The 15,268-nt window shown below is 40.3% G+C and overlaps 1 protein-coding gene across 4 annotated transcripts in view; it reads left to right on the top strand.

The window, feature by feature from the left end:
- TBC1D4 (TBC1 domain family member 4) overlaps positions 1-15,268 on the top strand; it is a 189,111-nt gene that overhangs the window by 104,576 nt on the left and 69,267 nt on the right. For 3 of the 4 annotated variants that reach the window (XM_034665294.1, XM_002926843.4, XM_034665295.1), the window contains exons 2-3: positions 10,254-10,841; positions 12,234-12,323. In XM_034665294.1, coding sequence (XP_034521185.1) covers positions 10,254-10,841; positions 12,234-12,323 — 678 coding nt within the window. Of the gene's footprint in view, positions 1-4,039; positions 4,188-10,253; positions 10,842-12,233; positions 12,324-15,268 lie in introns of those variants that run through there. The other variant, XM_034665296.1, reaches the window with a different exon arrangement.

Here is a 15,268-nt window from a genome sequence, read left to right as displayed (position 1 = left end):
GGGGGGGTAAACCGAAGGGGGAATGAACCATGAGACACTGTGGACTCTGGGAAACAAACTGAGGGCTTCAGAGGGGAGGGTGGTGGGGGATTGGGATAGGCCGGTGATGGGTAGTAAGGAGGGCACGTATTGCATGGTGCACTGGGTATTATACACAAGTAATGAATCATGGAGCTTTACATAAAAAACTGGGGATGTACTGTATGGTGACTAATATAACAAAATAAAAATTATTATAACACACACACACACAAAAGAACTTTGCCCTCTGTCCCCCCCGAACTTTTATTGTCAAAGTCACCAATCCTCTTAATGTTGCTTACTCTCTCCTTGGAAACCTTTCTTACTTGGCTTCAGGATACCATTCTTACCTGGTTTTGCCTCTGGGTCTTGTATTTTCCTTTGCTCACATCTTTGCATTTCCCAGACTGTAAACATTGTGTGCCTCTGGGCTTGATCCCTAGAGATATTCTCTTTACCTAGCTCTCTATGCTTTGTGCTGACATCTATACTCTTTTCATGAACTCATCTCATGGCTTTAAATATCAACCATACACGAATGCCTTCCAGTTTTTCTTTCTCTGCTCTGTCCTCTCCCCTGAGCTCTAGACATGTATATTCATGTATATATCTCCCCTAAATGCCTATAAGCTTCTCAAAATTAACGTGTCTAAAACTAAACTCCTGCTCTCTGAAGCCTCCCCCACCCACGACCTGTTTCACTGCAGCTCTATTTTTCTGGTCCTCTGGCTAAAACCCATAAAATTCATTCATATTTCCCTTCCTTCTCTTACATGCCACATTAGATCCATCAACAAATCATCTTGACTGTGATTTTTAAATTATATCCAGAAACCTTCGTCTTCTCACCACTTCCCTTGCTGTCACTCCACTGTGAACCATGGTTAGCTCAGCCTGCATGGGGACAGTGGCTCCTGCTCCTCACCCTTGTCATCTCTTCTCCATCCAAAAGCCATGGGAACCTTTAAGCATCTAACTCAGCACCGTACAGTGGCCTCCTGCCTCACCAAGAGTAAAAGCCAAAGTCCTTTCAGGGCCCTGCATGATTGACATGCCTCTTGTTCCCCAGAGTGGCCTCTCTGATAATCTCACTCCCATCCAGCCCCACTGGCTCCTCTCCGTTCCTGAACACGCCAGGCAAGTTTCTACTTCAGGGCTTTTGTACTTGGTGTTCTGTCTGCCGGGAATGTTCCTCCCCTAGATACCAGTATGGCTCACCTCCTTGCTGACTTCAGGTTTTTACTCCAATATTTTATAAAGAGTCCTTTCTCTGAAATTGTCACTATTCTGCCACCCTCTCCAAATTTGTTGTCCCCCTTCCCTGCACTGTTTTTCTCCTTGGCCATTTTCACTATCTAGAATCCTTTATATTTTACTTATTATATCCCCCCACTGCAATTTAAATTTCATGAAGGCAATATACATATATTTTTAATTTATCAGCAGCCCCCCCATTTCTTCCATACTTTCTCCATCTCTTTACAGTATAAAGCTTGCCTACATTGTAGATTTAATTAAGCATTATAGAATGCTTTCACTGTCCCAGGGCTGTATCAGGTACTTTCACGCATTTAATTTAATTTTCCCACTTTCTCTCCGAAATCAACATTGTGATTCCTGTTTTACAGATGAATGAAAAACCAGAGACTGAGAAAGATGTACAGTGTCTTTACTACAGATAATAATAGATATTGGAATGGGGCTTTAAACTCAAGGCCTTCTCACTTCACGTTATGTGCTTTTCTAATATACCACTAGGGACATATCCACTTTTACAATAATGATTTAACTTTTGAAAGGGAATTTGAAAAGGACTGTCCTTGTCAATCCTTCGCCATCTCAATTCTTACCCCATCCTGTCTTCTGTCTTGTCACGCTGTTTCTCTCCAGCACCAAACTCAGCTGCTATTGAGGACACTTGTAAATTTGGAACAGTCATAAAAGCACAAGTCCTATCTTCCAGCAATGGTATTCAGTGACAGGAGCAGTGAGACAGAAGGGGAAGGGAGAATTCAGCAGAAAGGTTTTAAGAATTTCCCTCTCTGATGCATGAACTAACTCAGAGGACACCAGGAAACCTCAGTTAGAGAAGAGCTGAGCCAGAAATGAGTTTGGAGCAAAGTGGCTGAGAATATCTAAGAAGTAAAGCCTGGTCTGAGAGGAAACTGTCTTGACTTGAGCCCGTGTGGCTCAAAAACCAAGCAACTTGGATGACTGTGGTGTTGTCACAGAGATACTGTGCCTTCTTTGGCTCTAAATAGTCTCCATTCTGTAATCTCATCCTGTTTTTCTTTATTGGTGTGACTTTTGATGTAAATAGCTTGTTTCCACATCTATAAAACAAGGTAGTGGGGAATCAGTGATTCCATTAGGGCTCCTTTAGTTTTTAAATTATGTGATTATTTGTTTTTAAGATTTTATTTATTTATTTGACACAGAGAGAGACAGCCAGCGAGAGAGGGAACACAAGCATGGGGACTGGGAGAGGAAGAAGCAGGCTCCCAGCAGAGGAGCCTGATGTGGGGCTCGATCCCAGAACACCGGGATCACACCCTGAGTCAAAGGCAGACACTTTACGACTGAGCCACTCAGGCGCCCCTAAATTATGTGATTTTAAAATCTTGCCTTATACTAGTGATTTTGAATCTAGACCTAGTGATAATCAGACCTCTTATGACTGTGCAAAATTTCCCTTAAAATCATAATTTATATTTTTAACCAAATACAAAGAATTGCTGAAGCACTTTCAGATACAAGTTAAGGTGTTTTTTTAAAAATCAGTTTTATTTCTTATTGAGATTGTCAGACAGCCTCATCTTAAGAACGACAACACAGACCCTGCTTCCAAAGTAATGGGGGCTGGAAAAACCCTGTGCCCTCAGATAATGGGTAGTGTTTCTTTAATGTAAGTAAAGGATTTCATGGCATGGCATATCTTCTGATCACTTTCCATTGGTTGAAGGGGAGATTTTGAAAGCCAAATAGAAATTATAACATTAAATGACCAAATTAGTTTTTTCTCAAAATGCAGAGCTGATCTTCTAATTTTTTTAAAAGATTTTATTTATGTATTTGACAGAGAGAGAGCGCGCGAGAACAAGCAGGGGGAGCGGCAGGGAGAGGGAGAGGGAGAAGCATGTTCCCCACTGAACCAGGTCCTGGGATCAGGACCTGGGCTGAAGGCAGATGCTTAACTGACTGAGCCACCCAGGTGCCCCTGGTCTTCTTTTATTTTTATTTATTTAAGTAATCTCTACATCCAGTGTTGGGCTTGAACTCACGACCCTGAGATCAAGAGTTGCATGCTGTTCCCACTGAGCCAGCCAGGCTCCCCTTAATACTTTCAGTAAAACATCTTTAGAAGGGAAATCTGTCCTCCTCCTAAAGGCATGTATTTTTTTCAAAGCAAATCTGTTTCTTTTCTATACTGTCTCTCTTGGGCTGAGACTAGTTTAAATTGTTAATCCTTTTCATTAGGGAGCTTTTTCAGTTTACTTGAAATGTTTCCTAGTGTTTTTTCTCAACTTTTAAAAAATACTTTTCCCCTCTTTTTTGTACTTATCTACATTTTTCTGTGCCTACTATAACTGTTAGAATATGATTATAAAATGATTAGTAATGAATCAAGGAGTTAAGCTCATGTCAATTGTAAAAGAATTTACCCAGTTGTTTTTTTTTTTTGCTTTATTTCTTTAGCTTTTTTTTATCCATTTTTAAATGTTTACTGAGGTTCATCTGCTCACCAGTTTTTTTGTGGAAAAAAATATCATACTGTAATCTTTTCTTGTCTTCATAATTAATAAGCCTTAGACACTTGTGATTATTTAAGCAGCATAAAAAAGACAATGGTTATCAAACTTAAAATGTTTCTTTTTAAAGAAAGCTAAAACTTCTGCTCTTTAGTCTTGAACAATCAGTGTGTTTCCTGATTGCAGAGTCAGGAAATACTTAACTTTTGAAGCAATAACGGTTATTCCTGGGAACTTTTATAATTGGCTGGATAGCGATAACGTGGACTTTAACAAATACAGCGAAATTACTGCTGGCTTATTTAAAAAGAAAGAGAACTTCTTAAGTGTGACAAAAGGCTAATTACTGAGGACCGCTTCAGTTTGGCATATTTAGTGCTCTTGGAGGACGACTTTCAACTGGCTTCCTGACCAAAGGTATCTTTCCCTAGTGCTTTTTACTATCCAGATTTTTCTGTAGTGTTTGCCTAGACCTTTAAACATCAGTTGTGGTTCTTGTAGAATTTGTTTTCTTTTGAAGTCAGGTGGAGTGTAATTTTTATAATACCCCTGGATTTCTTGGAGTGTGATAACTAATTATGATAATGAGAAACCACAGCATGACTTCCAGGGATCTAGTGGCAATTTTTTTTCCCCCTTCTAGAGTGAGGAATTGCTATGGTCTGATTTTTGATATTTGAATTTAAGTTCTTTTATGAGGTCACTGAAGATGTAACAACAACATAGTGGCTTAAGGTGGCACTGTGCTTTTTCTTTTCTTTTTTTTTTTTTAATATTTTCTTTTTTTTTTTTTTNTTTTTTTTAAGATTTTATTTATTTATTTGACAGAGATAGAGACAGCCAGCGAGAGAGGGAACACAAGCAGGGGGAGTGGGAGAGGAAGAAGCAGGCTCAAAGCAGGAGCCTGATGTGGGACTCGATCCCGCAACGCTGGGATCACGCCCTGAGCCGAAGGCAGACGCCTAACCGCCGTGCCACCCAGGCGCCCCGGCACTGTGCTTTTTCTTGATATTATGAGAATTTGAAAAAAAAAGCCCTGTTCATTTATTGTTTGTTGACTTGACTATAGTGTCTTAATGAAAATGAATAATTTCAATGGCTTAAGCTATTTCTGGTTTAACAGTAGAGTGAATTTTCCACGTCCTTGCTCCTGTATTGACATTGGTGCAAAAATAATCTCACAGAAACCTGGATCTGGATGAGGTCTCACTGACCATCTATCTAGCCCCCCCCCACCCCCTTTCACTGGTGAGGAGACTCTAGAATGCAGAAGAGCACGAATTCCTGGCAGAGCTGGGACAGAATACAAACCTCTCAGTCCCTATGTGGTAGAGTCTTTTTCATGATTGTTTTGTGTTAAGGATTAGGTGCTGCTACAGAAGAAAAACCTTGCCTTTAGGGACGCCTGGGTGGCTCAGTGGGTTAAGCACCTGCCTTCGGCTCAGGTCATGATGCCAGTGCCCTGGGATCGAGTTCCCCATCAGGCTCCTTGCTTGGCAGGGAACCTGCTTCTCCCTCTGCCTGCTGCTCCCCCTGCGTGTGCTCTCTCTCTCTTTCTCTCTCTCTAATAAATAAATTAATAAATAATAAAATCTTCAAAAACAAAGCAAAAAACCCTTGCCTTTAGTTGGCATTAAATCCTCATCAGGTTCCATGTGACATAGTCAGGTATCCTGAGCAATGGCGTTATTCATGGCTCGAGTATGAATAACTAGATTATGCCCCTAGAGTGTATAGTTTGAATCCCCATGGCATCTGGAGACACTGTGACACACACATTCACTTCCTGGCTGGGTGAGCACTGAGCAGAGTGAAAAGTTACAGCTTTCCATTTTTGGGGGTACCAAATCTCGAGTTAGCGACAGGAACTTACTAACCCTGTATCAATCCTAGAGAACTTTTACTAGGATTCTAGGTAGTTGTTCACTACTATTTATACTCTGTTTCCTGACAGTAGTCACTCGGTTTCTTCTGAGCACAGAATACTTTCCCAGCAGTCACATGGAAGAATTCTGGGAAGAACAAAATCACCACCACTCAGTCCCCCACTGAAGAGTTTACAGTATAATGGTGGAGGGGGAAAAAGAGCTGTTGAAAGATACAATACATATGAAGAGTCAGATTCATTCAAAAACATAGAAATGTACATATAAATATGTCAGTTAATACTGTCCTAGGGGAGAATGCCATTTTTCCAAAATATCACATGTATGTGCAAGTACTGGACCGAGTTTTATTTTTCTTGTGCTGCTTCTGATTGCTCCCTCAAATTAAATGCCTCATAGAGTTTCATGTTTCTCTAATAACTCATTTCCCCTCTATGGATATTTTACTGACTTTACTTTATCAGTGTCTCTCCCCTGGTGTGGGCTCTGAGTGTGTTGGCAGGGGCTGTGTAATGTTTTATGTGTGCTTTCCACGTAATGATAAGCAGAAACAGCTGGATGGTGTCAGGTCAGTTCTGCGGATGGAACCTCTCTGCAGCCGAGGTCATTAAAAGCTGTTGATAGTCATGACCTGAGGGAGGGTATTATGGTGCGGTTAACAACTCAGATTATTGGAAGATGAAATGACCAACTCACTTGAGTCAAGATGATAAGGTTTGCTTATGTAAACTGGATCATAAACTGAATTACATTTAGGTACTAAGCCTTTGCCTGTGGTCACAGGGAAGTGTCAGTAAGACTACAGAAATTCAGCCCCTAATCAATTCCTCACATATAAAAGCCCTCAATATAATGGTAGGGAAAGGGTACGACCAGAGGAATTGATACACCTAAGGTTGAATTAACTTTAATTGTAGTCTTAAAGGTAGAATATAACTCTAATAATTGTTTACATATTTGTAACAAGATCAAAATTCTGCAGGTTCAAAAAAACAATCCTACAAATATTTCTTTACAAAGGCACTTCAGAAATTCAGGAACACTTGGGTTGCAAAATTAGATGGAAAAGTATTTCATGAAATATGGTTAGTGAGGAAGAAAGCATCCAACTATCTTAGGGTTTTGCCTAACAGCCACTAGAATCATTCTGCCTGTTTTTTTTTTTTTAAAGATTTTATTTATTTATTTGATGGAGAGAGAGAGAACAAGCAGGGGAAGGGATGGGCAGAGGCTCCTTGCTGAGCAGAGAGCCAGACATGGGGTTCGATCTCAGGACTCTGGGATCAGAACCCAAGCCAAAGGCAGACACTTAACCAACTGAACCACCCAGGTGCCCCAGAATCATTTTGCTTTTTGCAGGGGTGCATACGTAGCTCACTCTCCTTAGCTTTGGCCCTTGTCAGATAGTAAGGCAAAAAGGAAATGACAGAGGGCTAAGGTTGCTGGTCATGTGTTAGTAAAAACACCTGACTTCTTTCCCGAGAAAGGTCAGGTGTTCAGGGTAGTCATTAAAACTATGGCATTTGGACTTTATTCTTTCATAGGAAATACTTGACCAGCAAGCTGAAATTCTTATGATTTTGAATTCTGAGTGGTCTGGCAGTATATCCCAAATAATTATGAGAAAGAGAAGTTCCCATTTCAGAATTGCTGCTAGAAGATCTGAAGATATACCATATATGTCTAAATGTAAAAGAACCCTGAAGATAAAATAATCTTTTCCAAAGATAAAAATTACCCACACCCCCCTCCCCAATTTTTTTTTCCCTTTGGCCAGCATAAGCATGTACTTTGTACCAGGAATCATTCTATGTTCTGGGAAACAAGGAAAAAAAGAAAAAAAAAAAACCCAACAAAACAAAAACAAAAACAAAAATAACCCACAAAAGACAGAAATCACTGCCCTCCTAGGGCCTACATTCTGGCAAATACATTATACAGGAGGTTAAAAGAGGTAAGTGCTATAGACAGTTATGAAGTAGGGAAAAAAATCCAGGGTGCGTGCGTGTGCGTGTGTGTGTGTGTGTGTGTGTGTGTGTGTTTTGAGGTGGGGGGGGCGTGTGCTGCCTCACGAGGTGGCCTTGGAGCATGGATTGAGTGAGATGAGGGAGTGAGCCATGCAGTGAACTGGGAGAGGAGCCTGGAGCGCAAAGCCCTTGAGGGAGGAGTGTAGAGGGCACGTTCCAAGAATAGCTAGGAGGCCAGTGTAGCAGCAACAGAGTGAGAAAAGTTTAGGAGTAAGGTCATAGGAAGTGGGGTTAGGATGAAAGATGAAAATCTAGGTTGACAAGAGGTTGTATGGAGGACATGTAGCCACAGTGCATAGTTAATATACACATGTCATATGCAGATGGCATGGGCCCGTAGGGCATTGTAAGGATCTTGTCTTTTATTCTTAATGAAATGGGCACCTTGGAGGATTTACAGGTGAGTAACATGCCGTTTATTTAAGAAGTTTTCTACTTCAGTTTAAAAAAGCTCCTTCTGGCTTTTGAGAGTAGTTTGAAAGGGGCAAGGGGCACCAGTTAAAAGATTAGTGCAGTAAACGAAATGAGGGATGATGATGTGTATTCTGTTGTATGAATGTACCACATTTTATCTGTTTGCTTTTTTTTCCCTTCAGTTTTATTGAGATATAATTGACATACAAGGTTGTATTAGGTCAAGGTGTGCAATATAATGATTTGATACGTGTATATATTGGGAAATGATTGACAAAATCAGTTTAACATCACTCACCTCACATAGTTACAGGTTTTCTTCTTGTGTTGAGAGCTTTTAAGATCTACTTGCTTCACAACTTTCACCCAAATATATAATGTAGTTTTATAGTCATCATGCTGTATATGACATCCCCAGAACTCATCCCCAGAACTTGTAACTTTGGATCATTCCCGACACTCTCTTCACCTCCTTTGCCCCTGGCAACCACCAGTCTGTTTTCTCTATGAGTTCAGTTTTTAAAAATTCCACGTATAATTGAGATCATGCAGTATTTGTCTTTCTCTGTCTGACTTATTTCAGTTAGCATGATGCTCTTGAGGTCCAGTCATGTTGTTGCAAATGGCAGGTTTCCTTTTTTATGGCTAAATAATATTCCACTGCACACTTACATTTATATCTGTGTATTACTTTTTTTTTTTTTAATCTATTCATTGTGGAGGGACACTGAGGTTATTTCCATTTCTTGGCTATTGTTACAATGTTGCGGTGAATGGGGGGTGCAGATATATTTTTTCAGATAGTAATTTTCTTTCTTTTGGATATATACCTGGAAGTGGAATTGCTGGATCATATGATAGTTCTATTTTTAATATCTTGAAGAAACTCCATCCTGTTTCCCATACTAACTGCAACAGTTTACATTCCCACTGACACAATGTGGGGATTCCCTTTTCTCCTCATCTTTGCCAGTACTTACCTCTGATCTTTTTGATGATAACCAGTTGGTAAGATGATACATCTCATTGTGGTTTTGATCGCATTTCCCTGATGGTTAGTGAGTGTTCACATGTTGATGAACATTTGGGTTGGTTGTTTTGGGTATTGTGACTAAGGCTTCTGTGAATATTTGTGGACCAGGTTTTGTGTGGACATGTGTTTTCAGGGCTGCTAGCAAATTTCTAGGGGTGGAATTACTGGGTCATGAGACAGGTCTGTGCTTACCCCCTGAGAAACTCCCAAAAGATTTTCTAAAGTGGTTTTGCCATTTCACATCTCTGCATACAATGTAGAGAGTTCTGGTTGCTCCACACTCCAGCGGGACTTTGTCTTTTTTTTTTATTTTAAAGATTTTATTTATTTATTTGACAGAGATAGAGACAGCCAGCGAGAGAGGGAACACAAGCAGGGGCAGTGGGAGAGGAAGAAGCAGGCTCATAGCAGAGGAGCCTGACGTGGGGCTCGATCCCACGACGCCGGGATCACGCCCTGAGCCGAAGGCAGACGCTTAACCGCTGTGCCACCCAGGCGCCCCGGGACCTTGTCTTTTTGATGTTAGCCATTCTAATATGTGTGTAATGGTATCTTATTATGGTTTTAATTTGCATTTTTTCTGAAGGCTAATGCAGATGTGGAGTGTCTGGATCTTAATCTCTTTATCCAGAAAATTTATTTTATGCTCATTGTTGAAACTTTGGTTCCTTTCAGCTGACACTTACAATAACTTTTATTTATTGTTTGCATTTATTTTTTCAGTCCTGGTTGATATGTGTTAGTGTATACTTTTTTTACTCTTAATTTTTTTTAAGACCTCTGACCCCCATATAATAACTTTTCAAAGTACTGAAAGGATATATTATGATTTATTAAAGGTTGGCAGTGGCCTATTTAGTCTTTCAGTTTTGTTTTTGGGAAACGAATGCACTTAAAATGGGAGAGTATAATACTGATATCGAATTTCTATCTTACCTTTAAATCATTTATGTCCGACAGTGTAATTTAAGTTTATGCTTTATCCTATACGGGGTCCGACGATTACTTTCTATACGTTATCATTTAGGATGAGAATGTATTCCGTGTGATAAGAACATGTGTAAGTAAACCTGAGTTATCTCTAAGTATTCAACTGAAATGCGGATTTTCACTTCTTTCTCAGGTTCCTGATGTGATCAGCAGCATAAGGCAGTTGTCTAAGGCTGCCATGAAAGAGGATGCCAAAGCCAGCAAAGACAACGAGGATGCCTTTTACAACTCTCAAAAGTTCGAAGTCCTGTACTGCGGGAAGGTGACGGTGACCCACAAGAAGGCCCCGTCGAGCCTCATCGATGACTGCATCGAGAAGTTCAGCCTGCATGAGCAGCAGCGCCTGAAGATCCAGGGCGAGCAGCGCGGCGCGGACGCGGGCGACGACCCGGTGGTGATTGAGGCCGTGGCGCCCGGCCCAGCCACCGACATCCTGTCCGAGGAAGGGGATGGCGTCCCCAACGCCCAGCCTGCCTTACCGCCCGCGGCCAGCCAGCCGGGGCTGCCCAGCTCTCGAGCTGGCTTCCCGGAGCGGATTTTGGAAGATTCTGGCTTTGATGAACAGCAGGAGTTCCGGTCTCGGTGCAGCAGCGTCACCGGAGTCATGCAAAGGAAAGTTCACGAGAACAGCCAAAAACCACTGCCGCGAAGGAGACACGCCAGCGCGCCGAGTCACGTACAGCCCTCGGACTCAGAGAAGAACAGGACGATGCTGTTCCAGGTGCGGCCAGGCGGGGTGCTGGCGGGGGGAGGGGGATGAAGCACGCAGGGCTCGCTAGCCAGCTGCAGCCAGCGCCGGCCCCTCCCGTTCGGCGCTCTGCACTGGTCCAGCTTTTATTCCTTCCGCAGGCAAGCAGGGAAGGCATGTGGAGAGAAGAGCAAAGAAAGCAAAGAAGTAGAGAAGGGCTCAGAGGCAGACATGGAATTTGGATTTTAGGAAGTGAGGGAACAGGGTGAGGAGAGATGGAGAAGCGATTAAACACATTACTCTTCATATCACCAGCATTTGCCTTAGGTTGATTCTTAAATAGATGCTGTGTCTTGCAGAGGTTTTAAAGATGTGAATAATCTGGGAAAGTGTAATAGGCATGGAGGAGAAAGAGAAAAGTTTTCTTTGGAGAAGGAAAGGTCTAGAGACTCCTAGGTGTATTTTCAGATGAAGTTACACAAAAAAAGAAAGTTAAAGAAACACCATGGATGGGGCAACTTATTGGATCCATTGCTAAAATAATGTGGTGCAAGCTATGTTATAGGTGTGAAAGATACATCTTCATTAAAAAGTAGTTTTTGAATTTGTACAGGATACAGTAAATGTCAAGTTCCACCTAAAAGAACTTAAGTCAAAACAATGCCCTGGAGAGGTCCTTTAAGTCCTCAGCTTGTAAGATCTGAGTTTTCTTGGAAAAAAAAAATATGAGCGACTGTCCTTTTATCCTGTGGTAGTGAACCCTTGGGTAGGAAATTCCACTGTGTACCTTGATAAACAGACCCAGTGTGTAATACTTGCTTATCAGAAGCCTGTGGGTTCTTTTGTTTTGTCCTGTTTTGTTTTTGATAACTCTAGGCATGTAATGAAAGAATCCAAAGTCTTTTCTTGGGTGATACGTTGACTGAGCTTCCTCTCTTTTGGGAGCTCTCAGATGTATTCATTTTCTCAGCTAGCCACCGTAATTGATGTTAATTTCCCTGGTTGTGGATTTTCAAAAAGTTTAACTAATCTGCTCTACTGCAAATGTTATCTTTTTGTTGACCATTTTGGGAGGAATTATGATTATAAGTTATGGTTAAATAATTGGTGTTTTTAGAAATCATGAAGTGAAGAAAGATTGTAAGTTTTTAAAAGGATGATCATTTTTAAAGAACAGAATGGTTTCTTGTATCTTGTAAACTAAGACCAACTTAATTTTCATGAGTTTTAGACAAAAGGAGGAAATGTGTTGAGGCAGCTGATATTTGGAGTTGAAATACTGGTTGGATTGGATTTTGAAGCATGTTGGATGTTGAGGAGTATGTATAGCAATTGAATCTTTATATTACTAGTTGGATATTAATTGTAAAGTAAGATTTTAGGTCCTGGCGAGTTGAAATTAACTGGAATGTTTTTATTTTTAAGGTTGGGCGATTTGAGATTAACCTTATCAGTCCAGACACTAAATCAGTTGTGCTTGAAAAGAATTTTAAAGATATCTCTTCTTGTTCTCAGGTACGTATTAAAGTACGTCATATGTTTGACGAAACCAACTTAATCTTATTTTTAACTTAACCACAAAACAACTAGACTTAAACTCCTTTAAATTTTACTATTTTTTTTTCATTTTAATTTTTTGAGTGGATTTGTCTTAAATAAAGTGCTTCTGTGTTTCTGTCTCTACTAGTAACAAAATCCTGTCCAAGTCCCTCAGTATCTTAATAGTTGGTCCTCATTTTTATCACCCTTTCTCCTCATAACGTCACTTCGTCAAATTCTGTCCTCTGGTGGAATTTTTGTGGTGGTGAGTTCTTTTGAAAATACCATCACAGTTAGTGTTCCTCAGTCTTGGGCAGTGGGACTTGTGGGTATGACTGAGTCGTGTTTGCTCCTTATGCCATAGTAGGTAGTAAAAGGAGAACTAGCACTTTCCACTTCTTTTAATGTAAATGCTAAAGCTTGAAAAAAGTGTTGGTATATTTTTGTTCTTTTGTTTATTTTTAATTCACAAACTGTGTATTTGAACACTTTGAAATTATTGATACAGCTAAACGTGTACAAGGTCATAGTAGGCATAAACCAGTGTTCTAAGTACCACAGTAATAATTTAAAATATCAATCCCAAAGGTAGAGCCACCTAAATGTATTGTAAACATAGAAAGAATTTTTAAAGATGTTGGACTAGAGAGTATCTAAATCTAAATATGGGAAGGTTAAGAATGCAGGGATCCCTCTGTGGAAGTCTCTGGAATAGAGAGGGATTAACTTCTTTCCTAGCAGGGTGGCTTAGAGGCACCTTTAGGGACACAGATCTGGCTAAGGTCCTCTTCTGTATTTTAATGTTGAAAAATCAAGACTACCTATTTATTTTTAAATTTCAGAGTTAGTGTTGCCCTAGGTATAGTATTCAGACATTCTGCCCTTTCAAAAATGATGAGCTTTTGTACCTCTTGTTAATTATTCCCCTCAGCCTCAGCTAATGCCTTTTCACTTCTAATATTTTAATATTTGTTATATTAATGGTGACATAAAATTATGTCATGAAGATAAAAATGTTCTACTCTAATAACTGAGAGAGAGGCAGCATCTGATTATAGGAATGATAAATGGCACTTTTCTAAATTCCTATTTAAAGGACCAAAAACTGGGTAGCAAGATTATATTCACTTGAACCGAAAAAGTAGTTGTTAAGTCTTCTTGTAATTACCTGTTTACTGGGGAGAGTCCCTGCAAGATCATAAACTTTGTGAGGTGTCTCATTCTGTCTATTTTGTGGTGTCTCATTCTGTAGGGCGTCAGAATAAGAATGTTAAGATAGAGCTTAATACTTAGGTGTTCAGTAAACGTTGAGTGAACATTTCTGTGTGTGGAACCTTGTGCCAAGTACAGAGGAGAAAGTGATATGCAAACCAGCGTAGTTCCTGCCCCCGAAACACAGAGAGTCATCCAAAGAAGTGGGTACCTCTCACCCACATTTCTCAAACCTCCCAGTAAGGAACCAGCAATGCTCATTGAACATCCAAAGGAAAAAAAAAATAGAGAGGGGGGAAAAAAAAGAAAAAAAGAACCAACCAAACCAAATATATGAAACTGGCAGTTCAAACATGATTTTGTTTTTTTCCTTTTTTTTTTTTAAAGCGAGGATGTGGAGGAAGGGGAACCCTTTTGCACTGTTGGTGGGAATGCAAACTGGTGCAGCCACTCTGGAAAACGGTGTGGAGGTTCCCCAGAGAGTTAAAAATAGAGCTACCCAATGATCCAGCAACTTACCCAAAGGATACAAAAATACTAATTTGAAGGGGAACGTGCACCCCAATGTCTATAGCAGCATTATCAACAATAGCCAAACTGTGGAAAGAACCCAAATGTCCATCAGCTAATGAATGGATGAAGAAGGTGTGATACACACACACACACACACACACACACACACACACACACACACGCACTGGAATATTACTAAGCAATCAAGAAGAATGAAATCTTGCCATTTGCCATGACGTGGATAGAGCTAGAGTATATTATGCTAAGTGAAATAAGTCAATCAGAAAAAGACAAAAACCATATGATTTTACTCATATGTGGAATTTAAGAAACAAAACAGATGAACATCGGGGAAGGGGGGATAAAAAGAGACAGGGAAGCAAACCGTAAGAGACCGTTTTCTTTTCTTTTTTTTTAAGATTTTATTGATTTATTTGAGAGAAAGAGAGAGAGAAGAAAACGCCAGATGGGGGAGGGGCAGAGAGAAGGAGAAGCAGACTCCCCACTGAGCATGAGACAAATATGGCTCGATCATGACCCCAGCCGAAGGCAGACACTTAACTGACGGAGCCACCCAGGCACCCCCCATAAAAGACTCTTAATGATAGAGAACAAACTGAGGGTTGCTGGAGGGTGAATGGGTTGGGGGATGGGCTAAATTGGTGAGGGGTATTAAGGAGGGCACTTGTTGTGATGAGAACTGGGTGTTGTATGTAAGTGATGAATCACTGAATTCTATACCTGAAACCAATTTTACTGTATATGTTAACTAACTAGAATTAACATAAAAACTTGAAATAAACAAAATAAACAAGTTTTGTATCCTAACCTTCTGGTTCAGAAAAAGAATTAAACATTTGTGGAAAGGCCTTTGATCAGAATAATTGTCAAGTTAATCTCTGCTCCCCCCTGCCCTACTCTTATTACTTCTTTCCACAGAATTGAACTGATACAGTGTGGCCACATTCAGCAACAGCCTGCTTTTCTTAACACATGGGTACCTACAAACATTTCTTTACGCAAAATCTATAGGACTGTGTCCCTGGCAAGCATGAGGAATAAGGGAATGGTTTTCTTTCCCGGAAACATTGCCACTGCTTGAGAACTCCCTGAACTAACGAGGTCCTATGAATTTTTCCCATTTAGTACTCAGCTAATAATAGATATTTTGTTATCACTAAGGAGTAGTACCAGAT

This window comes from Ailuropoda melanoleuca, chromosome 7 (genome assembly GCF_002007445.2).
Source record: "Ailuropoda melanoleuca isolate Jingjing chromosome 7, ASM200744v2, whole genome shotgun sequence".
In the NCBI taxonomy this organism is placed as follows: domain Eukaryota; kingdom Metazoa; phylum Chordata; class Mammalia; order Carnivora; family Ursidae; genus Ailuropoda; species Ailuropoda melanoleuca.
The sequence above is the reverse complement of the archived record's forward strand: the minus strand, read 5'-3'. Positions and strand labels throughout refer to the sequence as shown.